The sequence below is a fragment of the Acomys minous genome (genome assembly GCF_964271855.1).
Source record: "Acomys minous genome assembly, chromosome: 12".
NCBI lineage: Eukaryota > Metazoa > Chordata > Mammalia > Rodentia > Muridae > Acomys > Acomys minous.
In genome coordinates, this window is record NC_140493.1 from 111,678,581 (window position 1) to 111,701,431 (window position 22,851).

The 22,851-nt window shown below is 54.3% G+C and overlaps 1 protein-coding gene and 1 long non-coding RNA gene across 5 annotated transcripts in view; one reads left to right on the forward strand and one right to left on the reverse strand.

The window, feature by feature from the left end:
- LOC311609775 overlaps nt 1–17,839 on the reverse strand; it is a 19,358-nt gene extending 1,519 nt beyond the window's left edge. Inside the window, exons 1-2 of the long non-coding RNA XR_014783497.1 lie at nt 17,505–17,839; nt 10,822–11,039 (exon numbers count right to left, since the gene is read on the reverse strand). This is a non-coding gene — a long non-coding RNA (uncharacterized lncRNA). The remainder of the gene's footprint in view (nt 1–10,821; nt 11,040–17,504) is intronic.
- A 157-nt stretch (nt 17,840–17,996) lies between these two features.
- Nucleotides 17,997–22,851, forward strand: part of BAIAP2 (BAR/IMD domain containing adaptor protein 2) — a 64,742-nt gene continuing 59,887 nt past the window's right edge. For 3 of the 4 annotated variants that reach the window (XM_084751166.1, XM_084751164.1, XM_084751165.1), the window contains exon 1: nt 17,998–18,176. In XM_084751166.1, the coding sequence (XP_084607292.1) occupies nt 18,123–18,176 (54 nt within the window). In that variant the 5' untranslated portion in view covers nt 17,998–18,122. Of the gene's footprint in view, nt 18,177–22,851 lie in introns of all 4 variants that reach the window. The other variant, XM_084751167.1, reaches the window with a different exon arrangement.

A 22,851-nucleotide genomic window follows, 5' to 3' on the forward strand; every position in this document is an offset into this window, starting at 1 on the left:
AGTCGTAAAGGACAGGAGAGCAGATGGAGGCGGAGCAGCACAGGCGGTCACCACACAGATGATCTGTCACAGCCGCCTCCCAGGGGCTGAGGTGGACACCCCGCAGGCAAATGGAAAGATGAGGCTTCTCAGCTGAAAAGCAGAAGCTGCAGATGAAGGCAAGATGGCAACTCCATATCTGCACCCGCTCCAGGGTGGGAGGTTCCGGGGAGACTCAGTGGCGAGGTACCAGGAGTCTGTGAGCTGGACCGCCCTGGCTAATTGGGCAAGCTGCCCAGGCCTGTGTGCAGCTCGGTCTCTAAGTCTTTGCTTTCCGAGTGCTGTGACCTGGATCTTATCCCCAGAACTGACATTTGCCACGCTGGGCACAGGGGTATGCACTTTAATCCCAGCTAGCTCAATTGGTGAGCACCAGGCCAAAGAGAGGCCCTGTTACAAAAGCTTTTTTGAGGAAAGACACTCTGTTAAAGAAAAAAAAAATAAAGACTATGGCAGAAAAATGAAATATGAACAAAAAGACTTGCCAGGCATGGCGGCGCACACCTTTAACCTTGGTACTCAGGAGGCAGAGGCAGGCAGATCGCTGTGAGTCCGACGCCAGCCTGGGTTACAAAGAGAGTTCCAGGACAGCCAGAAAGATTACACAGAGAAACCCTGTCTTGAAAAACCCAAAAGGGGCTGGAGAGATGGCTCAGTGGGTAAGTGCACTACCTGCTCTTCCAGAGGTCCTGAGTTCAATTCCCAGCAACCACATGGTGGCTCACAACCATCTATAATGTGATCTGATGCCCTCTTCTGAAGATAAAGCACTCATATGCAATTAAGTAAAATAAACAAATCTTAAAATAAAAAAAAAAACCTTAAAAAAATAAAAAAGCAGGGCAGGCCTTTAATCCCAGCACTCAGGAGGCAGAAGCAGGTGGATCATTGTGAGTTCAAGGCCAGCCTGGTCTACAAAGTGAGTCCAGGACAGCCAAGGCTACACAGAGAAACCCTGTCTCGGAAAACCAAAAAATAAGAGGTGGGGAGGGGGACAACTCAAGTTAGTGAAAGACATCAGTTTACAAATTCAAGAAGTCTATTGGATTTGTAAAAACTTTCTGAATTTTACAAATTGAATTCCTAAAAATTCAAGGAAAACAGTGAGTCCACACATCACAGTCAACGTGACAGGAACCAAATGCCACACAGCAGTCATGCACAGAAAAGCTGTCGGCAAGGGAGAGGCCGGGAGGCTGAGGGTTTTTATCAGAACCAGCCGGAGGACTGCAGCAAAGCTGAAAGAGAAGGCGATTCCAGAGTGCAGTGAGCAGAGACCTCAGAGAACGGAAGGCAGAAGCCGCTGTGCAGCCCTGCCCCAGACATGCGGGGAATGTCGCCAGAGCTGGTCCTCAGGATAGGGTAGCTGGAGGAGGAGGCTATGAATTCAGGAGGCTGAGGCAGAGAGAGGTCAAGATTGAGGCTAGCCTGTGGTCATAGCCAGACTGTCTCATAACAGCCAGATGAAGACAGAAACAGTAATTACAGTGGAGAAACAGGGAAAACCCTTCTCTGTTTAAACAGCAACATATAAAACATACACAGCCCTTACTGCAGCAGGTTCGCTGATGAGACTCTCAGAGAATGGATTCATACTGCACGTGGCTCTGACGTCAGCCACGACGGGACAATGTAAATGAGGGTGTATGTTTCCAGGTGTATGCTACAGTCTCCAGAGTGATGATTAAACTACCAGAGCACTTGCCGTGCCAGCAGCTTCAGAAGCCGAGGAAGGAGGATCTTAAGTTGGAGATCTGCTAGGGCCATCGTGACTTCAAGGCCTGCGTGAGCAATATAGCCAGACCTCGTTTCCAAAGAAAAAGAAAAAGATGGGGTTGAGTCTCCCTGGAGGAGCACTCATGAGCTATCGTGGGGTCAGTTTCTAGCACCACAGAATTACAATACTCAAAATCAGCAGAGGGTTGCTGCCAGAGAACCAACAGGTAGTTAAACGGAATCTGAGAAGATTGCAGATACAGCAAGAAGCCAGGAGACAGGAAGCCAGGAGACAGGAGCAGAGACAGAAAGAGCTGGGGGTGGGGCTGGGGGGAGGGGCAGCTGAGACCTGTGAGTTAGTAGACCCCCAAGCCATGTTAATGGTTTTTGAAAGACTTATTTTTGTTTATGTGAGTGTGTGTGCTGCATGCGTGGGGGGCCTGGTGCAGCCAGAAGACGGCAGTGGGCCCTGACAGCTGCAGTTCCCGGCGGTTGTCCGTCCTGATGTGGTGCTGGGAACTGAACTCGGCCCCTCTGGAGAACAGCAAGTGCTCTTAAGACCTGTCTCTCGCTGGGTGTGGTGGCGCACACCTTTAATCCCAGCACTCGGGAGGCAGAGGCTGGTGGATCACTGTGAGTTCAAGGCCAGCCTGGTCTACAAAGTCAGTCCAGGACAGCTAAGATAACACAGAGAAACCCTGTCTTGAAAAACAACCCCTCCCCCAAAAGACCTGTCTCTCCAGCGCCAATATCTTAAAAGATAATAATTAATCTGTGAGAACCATGCATGTGTGCCATGTGAGAACGTTGATTTTTTTTTTTTAATCAAGAATGTGGAAGACTTTGGACTGGAAAAGCAGTTGAACTCACAGCAGGGCTTAGCCGACCCTGGAAGGCAGGCCTCAGAGGCGTGTGGGCTGCGGGTCACTCAAGAGGCTTAGCGAGAAGAAGTGTGCTTGGTCGGTTTTGTTTTGAGACAAGCTTTGTGCAGCCCTGGCTATCTTGGGCCTCTCCATGTAGACCAGGCTGGCCTCTAATTCACAGAGATCCATCTGTTTCTGCATCCAGAGTGTGTGTGCCACCACACCCAACTGGAAGCAAAGGTTTTTTATTTATTAAGTATACAGTGTTTTGCCTGCATGTACATCTGCGGGCCAGAAGAGGGCACCAGATCTCATTATAGATGTTTGTGAGCCACCATGCGGTTGCTGGAAATTGAACTCAGGACCTTTGGAAGAGCAGCCCTTAACCTCTGAGCCATCGCTCCAGCCCTGGAAGCAAAGATTTTTCAACAGCAATTTGGCTAGAGGCCAATTTTGTGATATTCTGGCAAAGAATATGGCTGCTTTCTTCCCTTGTCCTAAGAGTTTGCCAGAGGCTAGATTTACAGCAATGGACTACTTTGGTCACAGAACGCTGTCCCATGGTTATTAGGACTCACACTCGTGGGGCTATGATGAAAAGGGGCAAGTGGGGCAAAAACACACTCGAGATGCAGTTTAAAAGGAAGGGTCTGGAGAGATGGCTCAGAGGTTAAGAACACTGTCTGTTCTACCAAAGGTCCTGAGTTCAATTCCCAGCAACCACATGGTGGCTCACAACCATCTATAATGAGATCTGGTGCCTTCTTCTGGCAGGCAGGCACACATGTGGACTGAATACTTACTGGACACATAATAAATAAATATTAAAAAAAAAAAAAAAGGAAAAGAGCATCAGGAAATCTAATGTTGGAGCCAAGGCTTGTGCTGAAGACCGGAAAGAGAGGCCAGCCCCAGGGCAAGAGCCCAGCCAGCTAAATTCCAGCCTGTGAAAGGAAAAGGCGGGGAAGAGACAAAGGTGAGGCTTAGGGCTTGTCCCAAGCAAGCAGCCAACTTGGCAGTGTCATCAAGGGGTTGTGGAGTTTTCCTCTGTGGCTACGGAGAGCCACTGAGGCCAGGAAACAGGCTGTAGCAGAGTTCCCGAATGAGAGCCCTTTGAGGACATCACACGGAGCAGGAAAAGCCTGGGCCGCTAGAGACCCCAGATGTCAGTGTGTGGCTGAAAAGATGCATCTTGAGGCCGGGCATTGTGGTGGCGCACGTCTTTAATCCCAGCACTCAGGAGGCAGAGGCAGGCGGATGTCTTTGAGTTCGAGGCCAGCCTGGTCTACAAAGTGAGTCTAGGACAGCCAGGACTACACAGAGAAACCCTGTCTCGAAAAACCAAAAAATCAAACCAAACCAAACTCAAAACCCAAACAAAACAAAACAAGATATATCTTGAAGTCAGCAAAGCTGGGAGGGTGAGGCCACACAAGTCCTTTGACAGCAGGATGGAGTTAGTTTACCATGTTGGGTTTCAGCCCTGCTTTGGGTCAGCATTTCATCACCGAGCCCCCTTTCCTGTGCCAATTTGTGTTGGAAGTATGTGATCTGCCTTTTGAGTTTACAGGGTTACAGCATTGTTTTGAGTCCCAGACGAGCCTTTGGACCTTTATTATTATTATTATTATTATTATTTTTTTTTGCCTTTGGACCTTTAAACAGTGTTGAAATGTTGGGGAAGCGTTGGGGCGTGGCCCTGTGTTGGAAGAGCGTGAGTGGAGCCGGCTTGAGGTTCCCCTCCCGGTGTGTCCTCTCTACCGTCTGCCTGGGGTACAGGATGTGAGCTCTCAGATGTTCCTGCCACCAGGGTTTCACTGTCATGGGCTCTACAGCCATAAGCCCAGTCACAATAGTTATTATTATAGAATTTTGCTATGTACCCCTGACTGCTCTGTAACTCACTACGTAGACTCAGAAAGACTGGCCAGCCTCTGCTTCTCAAGGGCTGAGATAAAAGGCATGTGCCGCCACACCTGGCACAAAAGCTTTTTAATTTAATTTTTATTTTTGGTTTTTCGAGACAGGGTTTCTTTGTGTAGCCTTGGCTGTCCTTGACTCACTTTGTAGACCAGGCTGGCCTCGAACTCATAGGATCTGTCTGCCTCTGCCTCCTGAGTGCTGGGATTAAAGGCATGCGCCACTACACCTGGCTGTGAAAGTTTTTTTATTTAAGAAGTTGCTTTGATCATACTATTTTATCACAGCAATAGAACAGTAACTAAGAGACCCTGCCTCAAAATAAATAAATAAATAAATAAATAAATAAATAAATAAATAAAGCCAGGCATGGTGGCTAATGCCTTTAATCCCAGCACTTGGGAAGCAGAGGCAGGCAGATTATTATGAGTTCGAGGCCACCCTGGTCTACAAAGCGAGTCCAGGACAGCCAAGGCTACACAGAGAAACCCTGTCTCAAAAAAACAAACAAACAAAAAAACCAACCAACCAAACAAACAAAATTACACATGGCAAACAGACTTCCACTTCTACATCATTGTCATTTAAGGAAAACCAATGCTCCAAGAACTAGCAAAGCACACAAAAATACAACAGTCCACCGGGCATGATCACTGTGAGTTCGAGGCCAGCCTGGTCTACAAAGGAAGTCCAGGACAGGCAAGGCTACACAGAAAAACCCTGTATCGAAAAACCAACGAAACAAAACAAAAAACCCCAACAGTCTTCTCTACAAAAGCTCCAGAGAGGGCAGCAGCGACAGAGAGCGCAGCAGCGACAGAGAGCGCAGCAGCGACAGAGGGCAGCATGAGGGCTCTAGCAGGACGGACAGCAGACAGCAGAGATGACCATCTGCAGCTGGCACCTGCCAAGTTTTGTCACACTGGGTTTAATGACAAGCCTAAGGTCTGAGAGGCCTTTGACAGGAGTGGAGGCTGGGCTGAGCATGTGTCACACCTTTAATCCTAGCACCTGGGGCTGAAGGCAGGCGGATCCCTGTGGTTTTGAGGACAGCCTGGACTACACTGAGATCCTGCCTCAAAACGGAGGACTAGCCTGTGCTTCAAGACCGACGAGCTCCCCAGCGGTGGGAGGCGGTAAAGAGCAGAGCCTTGGCTTCCCGTGCACAGGAAACGCAGGCCGGGGCTCGAGGCACGCTCATGGCCCGAAGCCCTGGAGGATGGGTCTTGAAAGCAGAAGGCGCCAAGCAGCCCTCCGGCCAGCTCAGTGCCTCCAGCTTGGATTGGGGTGGCCAGCAGCTCCCTGCAGGGGCAAGTTAGAGCTTTACCATCCTATCAGAACCGCAGTGGCAGGAAAGAGTCCGTGGAGCTGCTGCCGTGTGCACAGAAGCAAGGCTAGGCTCTAAATCACCTTTACTTACACAGCTGGAGGGGCACTCAGCTGGGAGAGCCTTGCCCAGCGCGCAGAAGGAGCTCTTCCCGAGGCCCCAATGAACCAGGTGGGGGCACTCACCTGTAACCCCAGCACGTAAGAGCCTGAGGCAGGAGGACCAGGACTTCAAAGTTATCCTTGACTACATAATGACTATGGGGCCAGCCTGGGCTACGCCTATCTCTGTCTCAGAAACAGGCTCGAGCCCTTTCCTGATGCTTTAGGGGGTTCACATACACACATGCAAGCAAAGTGCTCCAATACATAAAATCTTAAAAACAAACCAACAAACAAACCTACAACAAATACAGCTTTATTTGCAGAGACCTGTGGTGGTACCCCAAGCTGCAGTTTGGAAGCCTGTGGCCTGGCACCACCAGAACCTAACCCATGACACCCTAGAAATGTATTTGGTGACAAAATACACTGAACACAGCAGCCACAGGCCTGGAACCCACTTCACATAGTGGGTTTTTTTTTTTTTCCTTAAAAAGAGGAAACAATTGAGAAAACATGCAGTGGTCATGGAGATTTCCAGCTGAGGTCAGACTCTGTGGGGCAGCTGTGAGACTGCACCCGGCAAGCCCGGCCGGCGATGAGGTCTGGGCCCACAGCTGGTGACTCAGACCTGGTTGCCTAGGAATGAAGCTGCTGTTGTGGTCCAGTGTGGCCAGAGGCCCTGGGGCCTCATTGGTGCTGGAACTTGGAGGGAAGGTGGAAATTCCCTCGGCCTGGCCTGAGCTAGCCACAGGCATCCCTCCCCAGTGCCTGCCAGGGGCTCCAGGCTGGGAGTTAATGCGTTCTTAGCCTTGTGGAAGCACGCTTCTGCTGGGCGGCAGCCCTGCACCCTGCTGCTCAGCCTGGTGCCACCACCCTCCATCACTTTTGTGATAACTGCTTAAAAATAGTTTATATTGTCCTCATTTTAGCCCAAGATCTCAGGGCTATCGGACAAGGTAAGATTGGAGACTGGACTGGGTATGGTGGTGCACACCGTTAATTCCAGCACTCAAGAGAGAGACAGGCGGATCTTTGAGTTCAAGGCCAGCCTGGTCTACAGAGTGAGTTCCAGGACAGCCAAGGCTACATGGAGATGTGGTCTCAAACAAACGTACAACTTCCTGCTGGGCCCGTGAGAGCTCCGTGGTGGGAGGCACTCTTTGCCAAGCCTGAGGCCTGGCGTTCAACCCTTGGGACTCAATAGGGGCGAATCAACTGAGGCAGGTCTTCCTCTGACCTCATTAGTGTGGGAGTCAGCCAGAGTCCCCCAGAGGCAGGCCAGCCTAAGCTCCCTTGTTCATGGGGCCAATGAGATGGGAAGGCTGTGTGCAGGGGGTGGTGACAATGGAGCTGCGGTTGCCAATGAAACTGCCAGTCCTGAGACCAGGACTGGATGCTGTGGCTTTTCAACAGGCTCTTGTGGCAGCCGCTGCAGCTCCAGCCTGCCGGCTTCAGCAGGCACAGTTGCTTTCTACCAGGAAGATGCTGTCCACTGCTCCACGGGGTGGGGTGGGGTGGGGGGACACGGACCCACCCTGCACAGCTACTTCACCCCTCCGTCTAAGTCCTGGAGTGCTGTCACCTGGCAGGGAATGACCAAGCCCCCTCTGGGTGCTGCCCCTTGACCCTGCCTGTGCTAACCTGGGGACAACCCGTCACCTACTCACATGTCTGTGTCCGTGGGGATCTGTCACACTTCCTCAAGAGCAGAGATTGTGAGCTGTGGCCAGGTGCAAGCTGGTTGTCCCCAGGTGCCTACAAGCTCCCCCCAATATGAAGTGCTGGAGTGAAGGCAGGGTCTCCTTTTTTGTTTGTTTTTTTGTTTTTTTCTCGAGACAGGGTCTCTCTGTGTAGCCTTGGCTGTTCTGGACTCGCTTTGTAGACCAGGCTGGCCTCGAACTCACAGCAATCCACCTGCCTCTGCCTCCCGAGTGCTGGGATTAAAGACGGGCGCCACCACGCCCGGCTAGGTCTCCTTCTTAAAAAAGAGAAGACTCCTGTCCAGTTCAAAATGGTCATCCTGGACTTACAGAGTAATCCACAGGATCAAAGCTAAACAGACTCGGGGGGCTATTTATTTATATGTGTGTGCACATGTGTATACACACACATTAACTATACATGTGGCAACAATAATTACAGAAGAGATCATGAATGTGGGAGGGGGTATGGGTAGACTTGGGGAGAGCATGCTTTAGGAGTCGTGTACATACAGTGTTCACATACGACGTTCTCAATGTAATAAAACCACCCCCACCCCCACCACACCACCATCATCATCACCACACCACCATCATCATCACCACACCACCATCATCATCACCACACCACCATCATCATCACCACACCACCATCATCATCACCACACCACCATCATCACCACACCACACCACCATCACCACCATACCACCATCATCATCACCACACTACCACACCACCATCATCATCACCACACCATCATCATCACCACACCACCATCATCATCACCACACCATCATCATCACCACACCATCATCATCACCACACCACCATCATCATCACCACACCACCATCATCATCACCACACCATCACCACACCACCATCATCATCACCACACCACCATCATCATCACCACACCACCATCATCATCACCACACCACCATCATCATCACCACACCACCATCATCATCACCACACCATCACCACAACCACACCACCATCATCATCACCACACCACCATCATCATCACCACCACCATACCACCATCATCATCACCACACCACCACCATCATCACCACACCACCATCATCATCACCACACCACCATCATCATCACCACACCATCATCATCACCACACCATCATCATCACCACACCACCATCATCATCACCACACCACCATCATCATCACCACACCATCACCACACCACCATCATCATCACCACACCACCATCATCATCACCACACGACCATCATCATCACCACACCACCATCATCATCACCACACCACCATCATCATCACCACACCATCACCACCACCACACCACCATCATCATCACCACACCACCATCATCATCACCACACCATCATCATCACCACACCACCACCATCATCACCACAACCACCATCATCATCACCACACACCATCATCATCACACACATCATCATCACCACACCATCATCATCACCACACCACCATCATCATCACCACACCATCACCACCACCACACCACCATCATCATCCCACACACACATCATCACCAAATAATATGATGAAAATAACCTTCATCACCACACCACATCATCACCACACCATCATCATCACCACACCATCATCATACCTAACACCACCTCCTCACCCACCATCATCATCACCACACCACCATCATCATCACCACACCTCCTGCATCATCCCCCACCATACCACATCATCATCACCACACCACCATCATCATCACCACACCACCATCATCACCACACCACCATCATCACACCACCACCATCATCACCACCACACATCATCATCACCACAACACCCCTCATCATCACCACACCATCATCATCACCACACCACCATCATCATCACCACACCATCATCATCACCACCACCACACCACCATCATCATCACCACACCACCACCATCATCACCACACCACCATCATCATCACCACACCACCATCATCATCACCACACCACCATCATCATCACCACACCATCATCATCACCACACCACCACCATCATCACCACACCACCATCATCATCACCACACCACCACCATCATCACCACACCACCATCATCACCACACCACCATCATCATCACCACACCACCATCATCATCACCACACTACCACACCACCATCATCATCACCACACCACCATCATCATCACCACACCATCATCATCACCACACCACCATCATCATCACCACACTACCACACCACCATCATCACCACCACCACCACCACCACCTCCTCCACCAGGAAGGAAGAGGCTGACAGGCTCCTCATCAGCCACCAGGGAAACGGGAACTAAAGCCAGCAGCTCCAGCTCACACTCCCCAGGGTGGCTATGCTTAAAATAACAGGGGAAAGGTGTGCTGAGGAGGGTACAGGGAGCCTGGCAGCCTCATGGGTCCCCGTAGAGAATGTAAAATGGCAGCCAGCTCCTCCGATCAGTTCTGGGCTGAGGATGTGGCTCAGCTGGGAGAGCATTTGCGCTGCTCAGCATCCCAGGCTCGGTCCCGCACGGCACAAAATACAGCCAAGCTTTCTTTCCATCTCTGCACTCCCACTCCTAGCACTTGGGAGGTGGCAACCGGCGGGGAGTTTGAGGCCAGCCTCGGCTACATGAGACCCTATCTCAAAAACCAAAGAACAATCGACCAAAATTCAAAACAGTAACAACAAAACATGCAAGGGAAAAGGAAAAAAAAAAAAAGATTTTGAACTGGGTACAGCTTATTAAAACAAAAACAAAAACAAAAACAGACAGAGCTGAACACCTTAGTCAGTTGTAGGTGAACACATAATGTGAGGCAGTTTTCTCAGAAGTACCAGGCTCCTAGGTTTGGGAGCTGCCCGCCCCGCCTCCTCCCACCCTTCCCCCACCCCCTCTGCAGGGCTCCTATCTGTGACTTTCCACTAGGGGGCAGTGACGGGAACCCACAGGAGGATAGAGGATTCAGGGAGTCCTCCAGCCCTGCTAGGCAGAGGTCTCAAGAGCTTCAGTCTATTGTAAAACTCAAAGGCATGAGGTCCTAGGAAAAAGCAGCCAAGCTGGCTCTGCTCGATCTGCCTCCAGGTTAACAGCGACAGTGGACAGTGCTCAGAGCGTAGCACCCTGACTCCTCCCTCCCCCCTCCACACACCAACCTGAGGAAACTGCAGGGTACCACAGTCCAATTCCAGGGTTCTGGAGCTATGAGCCTGTGTCCTACGTAAGCCTGGGGCCTGAGATCCAGAGTATGGCGTTTTCTCCTTGGGGCCTCTAGGCACCCAGGAACCCTGGGAAAGCACCGAGTCCAATGGCACCATCTTCAAGGCTCAGAAAGCCAACTCCTCAAGCTGTGCACAAGAGATTTTGTTGGTTCCTGAAGAAAAACAAAAACAAAAACAAAAAAAAAAACCCTCCAGCTTGAGGTGAGAGTTAACAGCAGATTCCAAGGCACTTTGGCAGCTCCATGTTTCCGCCAGCAATGGATGCAGAGTGGTGTTTGGAAAGGCTGTAGCCGACCTTTGGTTGGATTGTGTGTGTGTGTGTGTGTGTGTGTGTGTGTGTGTGTGTGTGTGTGTGTGTGAATTTGAGCCATGGTTCCCTGGCAGGGGCGGAGTATTCTTTTCATATGGACAGGGGACAGCTGGTTTTCTACAATCATCTACAAAGATCTGTCTCTCCACCTTGAGAGAAGAAGTGAGCCTGCAGGAGCAAAGACATTCCCAAGCTTAAACTACAGTAGTTTTTCTCACAATCATCTTCCTTTCTGACCAGACCTGCCAAGAGCACCATCCCAGCCCTTCACACTCTCGGTGTTAGGACGGCCGCCCAGCAGGGTTTGCAGATGGCTCTGGGCGTGCATGGCACCCTCCCCTCTCGGCCTGGTGGGGAAGATGCAAGAGGAGGCTGGATCTGCGGCCTGGCCAGCGCCTTAGCTGCTCTCTGCTTCTCCAGGGGCCACACTTTCCTCCTGGAGCTGGTCAGGCCTTAGCCCTTGGCCAGTTCCCTCAAGACTGTCTCTTCCAGCACATCCCAGGGGAGCCATGGGGAGTGTGCCTGAGAGCAGTCCAGCATTGTGTCCGCCGCACACCAGCAAGCCGGACTCACATCCTCTGCTAAGCCCTAACCGGGAGGACCCCTTCTAGGTGGACTTGATTTCTCAGAGAGCAGGAAGAGCCTGTATATGGCTTGCATGGGTAACGGGAGCTCTGGAAGGCCACGAGCCAGCTGGGGATTGGCACTGGGGTTACCACGGCCACACCAGCTCCTGTTGAAGGACCGTGGGCGCGAGGAGCCAGTACCATCCCAGGCCACCTCTCCTGCAGTACCAGGCAGCAGGGGAGCCTCTAGCTTCTGTGAGGCACTCGGCAAGTCTTCCCCCTGTTGACATGGGAACACCAGGCTTGTATGGACAAGGGACCTCCCATGCTCTGTGCCGACACCATAGGACTGCCGTAAGGGAACCCTGGCCAGTTGTTCATCAAGCCTACCTCCACTTTGTGTCTCGTGTGTGTGTGTGTGTGTGTGTGTGTGTGTGTGTGTGTGTGTGTGTGTGTGTGGGGAGGGTAGGTAAGATCTGCAGCAAGAAAATTCCAGATTTCAGAGTTGAAGACAAGATTTCAAAATCTGGCTTTAAATAAACATGGGATTAAAAAAAAAGAGAGAGCGTACACGGAGCCTCCAGCAGCCAAAATTAGCAGCAGCCAGCCCTGGGCAGGGAAGCCATCTGTGAGCGCGCGAAAGCAGCAGGAACGTGTCTGGGCGTCTCAGGCCGGTAGGACCAGCTGGGGACGGCGGCGGTCGGGAAGGACCTGGGGGAGACGCGCCAGGGCTCAGGGCTGGGAGCCTTTTGACTTCAGGGTCTGGAGAACAATTTCCTCTGCCACAACCTGAAAACACCTTTAGACGTGTTCAAGGCAACTTAATTTAAGAGGCAGAGCAATAAGAAAAGAAAGGGGCTTTTCGTTTGGGGGGGGGGCTAAGTGAACAGGAAGCAAGGTTTGGTTTTCATCTTTCCCCAGGGAAGCCAAGTGACAGCTCTGGCCTGGGGGGGGAGGGAGGCTCCGCAGAACAGGGGGCACGGCCAGGCCTGCCTGTGCCTAGGAGGCTGTTGCTGCTGCTGTTACACAGCGGTCTTGCTCTGATGACAGGTTCACTTCTGCTCCGTTTCTTATTCACCCACGTATGGCACAATCCTGCCACAAGCTGGGTGTGTACAGAAGGCATGGGTGGGCCTGGCAGAGGGTGGGCTTTCCATGTTGCCAAGGGCACTCACATGCCAGCACTCTAGGCTTGGTCTGGTGTCGGCTTGGGCTGCAGGCCCCTCCGACCCACCTTGGTACCCCTGCGGTGCAGAGGGCGCCACTGCCGCCTGTCACCTGCCCGAGTTATTTAAGTCTGCATTGTCAGTTAATGTATTCTAATAGGCAAGTGGGTGACCGAGCTGGCAGACGCAGGATGACGCTCAAGTGAAACAAGAGAAAAAGCACCCAAGGAAACTTCCAGGCTTGTTTGCGCCCCTGCACTCACCCCCGCGCTACCTCCCACAGGCACCTGGAGTCATGCCGACGTGATGTGCACATTACATAAGAGGATGGCTGCTGGGGACGCTACCCCCCACACATCAGGGCGACAGGGTAGGATGGGGAGGCCACGGCTGGGGACGGACCTTTCTAGGCCGTGTGGCTAAGAGGACAGAGGCAGGGCCAGGCAACTCTCTGGGAAAGCCCGAAAGACCGTGCTCACACCTCCATCCTCCAGGCGGGCGCACCAGGCGAGGGCCCTGCCCGGTGGTCCTCCCCTCCCAGCCACACTCTATGTTTGAGAGGGAACAGGAGATGCCAGAAATGGCCAGGTGTGCAGGGCTGACCAACAGCGGCAGGTAGGGCCCACATGGTGGCTCAGGAGAAACAACCTCCAAACCACGTCAGGTTAAGAGCAAGCCTGAGATGCCCTCGGGGAGGAGGGGGGAAGCACCCACATCTGGGTTAGCTCTAGCAGGCAGCACAGATAAGGCACAGCGCCCAGCACCCTCTGACCTGCAGGCTGGGGCCCCACAAGGTCCTTGGCGTCACATTCCCTCATTCAGAGCTAGGACGCTCTACATCCTTTTCTTTTTTCTTCTTTGGAGTGGTACCCGGAGTCAAGCCCAGGGCCTCAGACATCCTAAGTCGGCCCCGAGCCCCCCCAGCCCCTGTTGTGAGCTTGTTTTAGTGACACTTTTACTCCACTCAGGAGCCAGTGCTCACATATTAACTAAAGTCCACAGTTCACTCAGCCTTCTCCAGACATTACCGAGTGCCCTCTTTCTGTCCAGCACCCAGCGGGACTCCAGGGGACCCTCAATCTCTCTGCCCTCAGTTGTGATGGGGACACTGGTCAGGAGTCTACTGTACTGCCCCTGCTGGGCTTGGAGGGGAAACAGAAGAGCAAGAGGGAGCAGTCTGGTCAGGCATCACTGGTCCGGTCCATAAGCCTAGTGAGTTGTGCACATGGCTCCTCCCAACACTGCTCGGCACCCCATCTCTGCTTCGGGGGCATGGGTGGCTGGGGAACCTGCCCAGGAGCCACGGCAGTGTCTGCCCTGCTCATGCAAGCTGACTGGCTAGTGGAATGGGCTCCCTAAACCTGGGTCTTCCCCTCACACTGCACCCTGAGCCTGTCAAGGTCAGGCCTCAACCTGTCCCCCTCCACGGTGGCAGACTGTGCCTTGACAGCCAGCTGAAACCCAGGTGGCTGCTGGCACCTCAAACAGACTTCCTGCTGGTGGGAGTGAGATTTCTACCTGGAGCGCTCAGTACATTCTTGCTGATAAGCTTGTAGCCACCAAGCTGGCCAGCCATTAAGACTGTCCTGAGCCGGGCGGTGGTGGCGCACGCCTTTAATCCCAGCACTCGGGAGGCAGAGGCAGGTGGATCGCTGTGAGTTCAAGGCCACCCTGGTCTACAAAGCGAGTCCAGGACAGCCAAGACTACACAGAGAAATCCTGTCTCAAAAAACCAAAAAAAAAAAAAAAAAAAAAGAAAGAAAGAAAGAAAGAAAAAAAGAATGCTTCTGTCCTCAGGTCTGGCTCGGGCACTGGCTATGCAGAGAGGAAGCACTCAACACAGGCGGCATGGGTGTGGAGAGAAAAAAGGGAAGGCTTTTTCCTTCTCAGAAGTCTGCCTGTGCCTGTCTCTCTCCTACTCTAGAACTTTCTGGTTACCCATTACAAAAGCTTCAATCCAGGAAGGAAAACAGAATTCTGATTGGGAGATCCTTCCCTTGGGAAAGAAGAAAAGCTGCCAGGTGGAGGTGGGGGGCCGGGGAGGGCTCTCCCTGAACAGGCACAGGTCTCCCACCATCTCTGGAGACCTCAGACAAACGGCTGCCCTCCTAAGCCAAGCTCAGCAGAGTGCCCGAGGATGGAGGTGAAGGTGGGGTGACAGTCTGCTGGGGGTCACTTCCCACAGGGAAGCTTCTGCTGAGCACAGACTCCTAATCCGTGAGCCTGCCTTGCCAGGAGGACAGCTTGCTTGAAATGCAAAGGCTGTCATCCTGTAATTAAATCTGAGACCCCCCCCTTCCTACATGATGCTGAGATGAAGCCACTTATATAACTAACTAAAAATAAGTTTGTAGAGACATAGACACTGGCGCTCCCCACCCCCAGCCCGTCTCCAGAGCTGCCCACCCCGGACCATGACCTGCAGCACTATGGATCGGTGGCTGTTTCTGCCTTGGACCTGGGCTCAGCGTCACACGTGTGGAGGGTGCGCACATGGGTTTATGCCTGGAGGGCTGCAGGAGGGAAAGCATATGGACATGGGGCTGTCTCTGTTCCCAGTGACTCTCCCACAGCTGCTCCCATCCACCCTTGGACTACTAGTGAACCCCACTCCCGCCTCAGCACAGTATAAGAGGTACAGGGGTGCAACAGACGGTCTGGGAGGGTGTGGTGGCCGCCACCCTCGGTGACACACTTCTCAATATCCCTCCTGGGAAGGCGCAGGAAGAGCCCATGACGGTGGTTCTGCCTAGACAATGGTTTCCTCCACCCAAAGGACAGAGGTGCGTGCAAGGCCACCCATGGGCCGTAGTTTCCCAGCTACCAGGCTGCTGAACCTTTAGGAAAGTAGGCAGATTCCTCAGCCACCCATGTAAGGAATAGGGTGGCATCTGTGACAGGCTTTGGACAAAAAGGAGCCAGGGACACAGTTGGCCTCCTAACTCCACTCGGAGCCAGTGTCCTGCCGATCCGTAAATGCCCGGCTTACCATGTGCCTACCCACTCGGCAACCTGAACTCTGGCCGTTGCTGCCCCCCTAGCATTAAAGGGGTCAGAAAGGCTTCAGGGGACACTGCTGAGGTCTGGACTCCCGCCCAATAGAGAGCTGAAGGAAACATGTCCTTGGAGACTGCATGTGGACACAGGTCCTGACTGTCTCTCTCCTGTCCCCTGCCCATCCCACAAGGCAGTCCTGCCCGTGCCAGCCATTGGTCACAGTGCACTGAGGAGCTGCAGGCAGGATACAGACATTTCCACTCAAGTGTCCTGACTCCCCTCTTCCCGCTGTGGGCTTCTGTCACAGCTGGCCCGCCTCCTGCCACATGGACAGGCCTGAGGAGTCTGTCACCCACGTGAGTGTGTTCTTTGCACAGAAACAGGGTGACTGTGGGTAGGCAGGCGCAGCAGAGAGCCTTGGGATGATGCCGAAGGGGGAGGGGCCCAGACCACGGGAACTTTTCTGGGGGAGCCCCCTGCCCCTCTCCCAGAGAGACCTCCTGTTTCGTTGTTGCCAGTCTCCATCTCTCGTTCTCCTCTGTGGCCCTGAACTTCTGGGGGCAAGCACCGAGGGGCTGCCGCTGGCCCTGCGCACCAGCTTCCTGCTGGCCTTCAGCGAGGGATCGGTGTTTGGCAGTAAGGTTAAGCGCACATTATACCACACTGGTCTGGATGGATAGGGAGGGGGACAGAGGGGCAGCTGTGACCAACCAGTTGCATGAGCAGTGTTAGACAGGCCCCGACCTGACAGCCAGCTTCAGCTGGCTTTCTGTCACTTGCAAGAAAACAGATACACAGGGATGTACATTGAAATGACACAGATGATAAGGAAAAAGAGGACACACCGGCACCGGCACCGGGGCCAGTGGCTGAAAGAACAGGCAACCAAATCTCTGCCCTGTGCTTCCTAAGTCCGCCCACTTCCTTTCCCCTTACACATGTGGCAAAGTGAATAGGGGCTTGTCTGAGTCCCCTGCTAACTGGCCGAGGCCTGACAGCCGCGCAGTGTATCTGTGTCCTCTGGGTTGCTGACCGAGTGGCGTGACCAGCTGTTCCAGGAAACGGATGCTGGAGTGTTATGTTTAATTAAAAGGAAAACATTCATGTCTGGTGTTTTACAATGTAAAGCAAATCATCCCTCTATGTTCGTCTAATTTATGTAAACATTTCTCCAAAGGAATCGTGCTGGAACCCCATGTGCCAGCCTGGTCAGTTTCCCCAGCCGAGCCTTACCCACCACCAGCCACTGGGCAGCTCCAAGCAGCGCTGGGAGGCGCCTCCCCAGGAGCTTTCCACTCTCTCCGGGGGCCCCCCTTTCCCTGCCACCTCCACGCCCCACTAGCCCTCTCCTGGGTCCTCTTCCCAGAACACTAGACCCAACTGTCGACTCCCCCACTCCCCACCCCACCCCCGCCCAGCGTCTGCCCACCTCAAGGATCCGCCCGAGAGCCCACCCAGTCCCGACCCAGCCTCCAGCGTTCGGGATCCTCCCTCTAGAATTCAGCACCTTCCTCCTCCGTCTCCACCCACTCCGGCCCCGGGCGTCCTCCCTTCCGGAAGCTCGCCTCGCCGACTCACCTGCAGTAGCGCGGGAGCCACCGGCTCCTGTCGCGCATTCCTGCGGGACCCCCCGAGGGCCGGCAGCCCCGATCGCTGCCTCCCGAGTGCCGCCTCCACGCGCGCTCGCGCCGGTGCCACCCGCACCACCCTCAACCCGCGCTCTCTCTTCCTGCGCCACCCCGCCCCCGCTTCCCGCCCCCAGCCCGGCTGTCTCTCCGACCCCCTCGGGCAGCTCCGGGGCCTCGGCGCGCGCCGCGCCTCCGCCTCCCAGCGGCCGGCCAATCGCCGCGCGCAGCCGGCCTCCTAGTCCCGCCTCTAGCCCCGCCCTTCGCCCCCGCCTCCGAGACCCACCAATAGGAAGGACGGCGCAGGAGCGGGCCTGGCGGTTGCCTAGCAGCGGCTGGGCTGGGCGGGGGCGGACAGCCGGGGGCGGTGATCCGGGCGCGGCGGGGGCGGGGCCCCGGGGGCGGGGCCTTTACGGGGCGGGGCCTCGGGCGGTTATAAAGGCAGCGGCCGCCGGGCGCCGCGCTCTGTGGTCCCGGTCCGCGCGCCTTTTCCTGTTGCTGCAGCTGTCGCCTTCCTCCCCGCCGCCGGTGCCCCTTGCTCTGGTCTGTGGTGTAGCCGGGACCCAGGACCATGTCGCTTTCACGCTCGGAGGAGATGCACCGGCTCACGGAAAATGTCTACAAGGTGAGTTTACAGCGCGGCTCCGAGTGTGCCCCTAGGTCTTCAAGGCCCGAGCAGGGCACCGGCTCCGGGACTGCGGGTGGGGTGGACCGATCTTCGGTTGGTCACAGGTGGCCGCGCCGGCCCGGGGTCCTTACGCCCGCCGCGGCCCGCGCGGTCCCCGAGCACGAGTGGACGCCCCCACCCCGACGGCGCTGCTCAGCCCCCGCGCGCTCCCTCAGCACGCCTGTCTGCCCCGGCGTCCAGAGGGACCGAGCAGTGCGGGGGGCCTGGGCTGCTCTGCGACCCGGTCTGGTCCACCACACCCCGGAGTGAGGGGACCGCCGGGGAGCGGGGGCGGCGTGGATTGTTGCAGGCTGCCGCGGTCGGTCGCCCTGCGCTTGCTTGGCGCGGTGGCACCGTGGGGCTCCTCTAGGCGCTGTTAACGCCAGTCTCTGGGCACTTTCTCCTCAACGGGCTTTTCCCTTTCCACAACTCCTTTACGGATGTTTAATGGACGTGGCCCAAAGTGGGAGGTCGAGCGCGGACAGGTTGGATGGGTGGACAGATAATCCATCATCTTATGTAACCGCAGAGGGAGAAGACTAATTGTGTAGGAGGCTGACGCGCCTGCTTTTGCTTCTGATATGTGTTAAAGAGTCGCATTTACATCCTCATCTGTGAAATGACAGTTTCTCGAGGAAGAACTGCAGAGCTTTTCCCAACCCTCCCCCGTCCCCGCTCCCGCAAGCCCCCTGTTGTCATGTCTATGCCTTGGGTACAGATGGACCAGCCATTTCCCATTTCTTCAGCATGGGTTCGCACAGTCCTGGCCCCTCACCCCCCACCCCCCAACAGCACAGCCTGGGGCTCCCTGATGGCACCAGGCCCACTGCAGTTGCCAGTGACATTTTTCTTTCTTTCTTTTTTTTTTTCCCCCTCGAGAGAGAAATCTCTGCCCTGACCGGTCCATGGCAGCCCACTTACAAAGCTATGCTTTATTTCAAAACTGTGTCTGAAGGGTAAGTGAAAGGCTTGCAATTAGCGTCGCTGCTTTTTTTACATGGAGTTGCCGGTTCGTGGTTCAACGGGATTGCGCTCTGCTCTAGAGCAACAGTTCCTGGTTGTATGGCCAACCATGGCTGCCTCTTTGCAGGCAGCGGCCTGTGAAGCCCTCCTAGCTGTCAGGCTCACTCCAATGCCAGCAGCAGATGGAAGCTTCTGGGGTGGCCCCTTCGGAGTCCAGGGGGCAGATTATACTGTAATTCATCATTTAATAAAGACTTTAAAGTTGTGGTTCCATGTGTCTGGAGGAATCCTGAAGGTGAGTGGCGGGGCCGAAGGAGCTCCGAAACCGTGTCCAGGCTGCTGGCACACAGGATTCCGAGCAGCCTTTGGGTTTTTACAGTCAGTGTCTGTACCCCCCCCCCCCCCGCCCGGTGGCATGCACTCCTTTTTGTTGCTCTGTGGAAGCACATGCTGTCAGGGTGGGGGCGGGTTATTAAATTATTAGTCATTAGTTCCATTACAATTTGCTCTGAACTGCAGGGAGTGGGAGAGAAGCACTGGTCACAGTCTTCCCCGGGTTGTTGGTTTTTTGTTTTGTTTTTGTGCCACTTCTTCATTAAAGCCATGAAACAGGAACTTCCAAGGTGAGAATCGCGTGGCTTGTGAGGAGCAGCAGCTTGGCTCTGGAGAATCCCGTGGTTCTCCCTAATAAACCTCCTGCCTGGGCAGTCAGCCTGCGCCTACAGCTCCAGGCTTCCCCACATGCTGCTCTGATTTATCCGGATGTCCAGAGTCAGGGCTGTTGCAGCAGCAGAAAAGCTGCCCGGATCGCAGTGCTTGGGGACATCCACAGTGGCTGCAGGCTGCGGGCTCACAGTGGAGTGAGTCACTGTGGGTCTTTCGCTGTTTGGGGCAGTGGTTGGTGCGGTGACGAGAGCTTCCTCAGCTTTTGAGGTGCGAGGCACAAGGGCTTTCTTGCAGTGTAGGCATGTGGCTCTGAGACCCTCTGGGGGCCCAGCCTCTGAGCCTGACTCCTGCGCTCAGTTCTCTGTTTGTCACTGAGGAGTCCACGGTGTGTGGTAGCACTAGTACAGGTTGTGCAGCTTTGGCATGTGGGCCAGGGAGCTAGGCAGCCCACACAGAAGCACAGCCACCAGTGTGCAACTCTAGGCCGGTCCAGCCAGTCTGCCATGCTGTCTTCTCCTGGGACGTGTGGTGGCTGACTCCCTATTCTAGGGGTTAGGGTTAGGCTGGTCGGTGCTGGCACTACCTCTTGGGAAGGCCAGGCCTGTGGCTCTGTTCAGTGTCACCGGCCGTGCGGGCTCCGCTGTTTGCTTTGGCCCTTGCATCTCTTCAGCTGCAGTTCTGAGTGGTGTTTGCCTTGGCAAAGAAGGGTGCTTGTCCTTGGCCCTGCTGATTAAGAATTCAAGAATAAAATGTACAGTTTTGATTTTCCTCCTGGAAGAATGCAGACTTTGACCTCTTTCCTGGTGGCTCAGTTCCCTTGGGAGCTGTGTCCTCGGGGAATTTCATGAAAGATGAAGGGAGGAAAAACAGGACAGTTTTGTGACGTTCACCGGGAGCTTATCCACAGGCCTTTGGGCCCTGCAGAGGCGGGGAGCCTTAGGCAAGGAAAGCTCCTCCCTCCGTGCACAGGCAGCAGCAACTGGAGGCTGACTTGACTGGTGTTCACTCTAGGCAGCGCCTGGATTGGGCATAGATTACTGGGGGCAGGGTCTACTGCCCAGGTGAAAGAGTGTATTTTTAGAATGAAGTCAGCCCAAAGCCTCAGAGCCCTTCTGGGTCCTTCTGGGTGTACAGAAGTGACTTCAGTAGCCTGATGAGACCCTGGTGGGATGAGACGAGAGGGTCAGATTAGCTAGCTTATTGTTGTTTTCAAGACAGGATCTCACTGCGTAGCCCTGGCTGTTCTGGAACTCATTATGTAGACCAGGTTGGCCTCAAACTCACAGAGATCTGCCTGCCTCTGCCTCCTTAGTGCTGGGATTAAATGTCTGGGTGTTTTTTTTCCAATTTTTTATCTGTGTGCGTGCGCATGTGTGTGTGGGTGTGTGCATGTATGTGTGTGCATGTGCCACAGCTGTGTGCGTGTGTGTGTGTGTGTGTGTGTATGTGTGTGTGTGTGTGTGTGTGTGTACCACAGCTCCCGTATGGCAGTTAGAGGACAACTTTTGAGAGTATGTTCTCTCCTACCTACTAAGTGGGTCCTAGGTTGAACTCCAGCTGTCAGCTTAGTGGCAAGCTCCCTCCCCTCGTGAGCCTTCTCATCAGCCAAAGGAGGCTTCGTTGTTTTATTGTTGACTTTCTGAGATGGTTTCAGGTAGGCTAGGCTTACCTCAATCTCACTGTGTAGCTGAAGATGATCTTGAATTCCTGATGCTCCTGCCTCAACCTTCCAAGTGCTAGAATTAGTAAGCACATACCTCTATGCCTAGTGGTTTCTCAAGATTATAGTCCACAGAAGCCCTGGCCCTCTGGGTACCACCCTTGAGGGTGGCAATCACTTCTTCAGGAACAGCACTGTTACTCCCTCTTGATATGCAGCCTGGTAGAAGCAGCTCGTGGTGTTGTAGGGCCTTGGGGCAGCATGGTTGGGACTGTTCCCAGCGGCTACCTGGTCATCTTCCTCACACAGTGGCTATTGGCCATGCTGTAGCCATGCAATGAAGGTGGCAGGTACCAAAAGTCTCCTGGAGCAGTTGAGCTGAACGTCTGTACTACGATCTGGAAGGGAGGAGCCCACCACCCTTCCTCTCACTCCTTTAGAAGGATGCTAGGGGAGCTGTGGGAGCACGGGGCCATAACCTCTCTGTTCAGACCAAAGTGGTACTTGTCCCTTGTTTTAAGAAGGGCAGGCTGGGATTCAGCAGTGAGGCGGGGCTTCTCACAGGGACTGATTGGCAGTGCGTGCCTGCTGCTGCCAGGAGAGAGGCCACAGTGCTGTGTTCCTTCCTGTGCACACATGTGTCCTCCCTTTTCATTATTGGTGCTCTTGGGGCGGGCCTATCATGGGGAGGCTGTGTCTGCTCTCATGGCGTGGACTGTCTGTGCCTGTCTTCTGAGCACTTCCTTCAGGTGTTACCTGCCCTTGTCCACCACCAACATCTTAGGGAGGGAAGTTCAGATCTTGTCTCCTTTGTAGAGCAGCCAGGGGAACAAAAGGCAGCTTGTTTGTCACGCTGACCTCTGAGTTGACCAGCTCTGCAGCCCATGTCCCCAGGCCATGACCTGTAGGTCATCATGTCTGCTGGCTTATGGAGTGCCTAGTGCTTAGTGCATTGTTGCACGCGGTGTTTGCTAGAGGGGGTGAGTACGATGTTCCAGGGGCACCTGGGGCTCTAGGACGCGGTCGTCTTTGTGTCCGGGCCGTTTTGGAAGAGTGCTTGCCTTCGCCTGCTGTGTGGTGGGTCTTCCCTGAAGTGTAAATCTTTACTGGGGACACTGGCTTACGGCACACACTGACTGACTAAGCCGGCCTTGAGGTCACAGTGAAGGAAGGTGGTGCTGCTCCCAGCGTTCTGTCAGTGGGAGGGTGCTGGATGGGTGCTGCCGGGAGCTGCGGCCTCGTTGCCCTTGTGTCCTAGGCTTGCAGCCTCCGGAGCGCAGCCCCTGACGTCTGCAGTCTACCCTTGGTTTGGCATAGGCGACAGGATCTTGCAGGGGAGGGTCC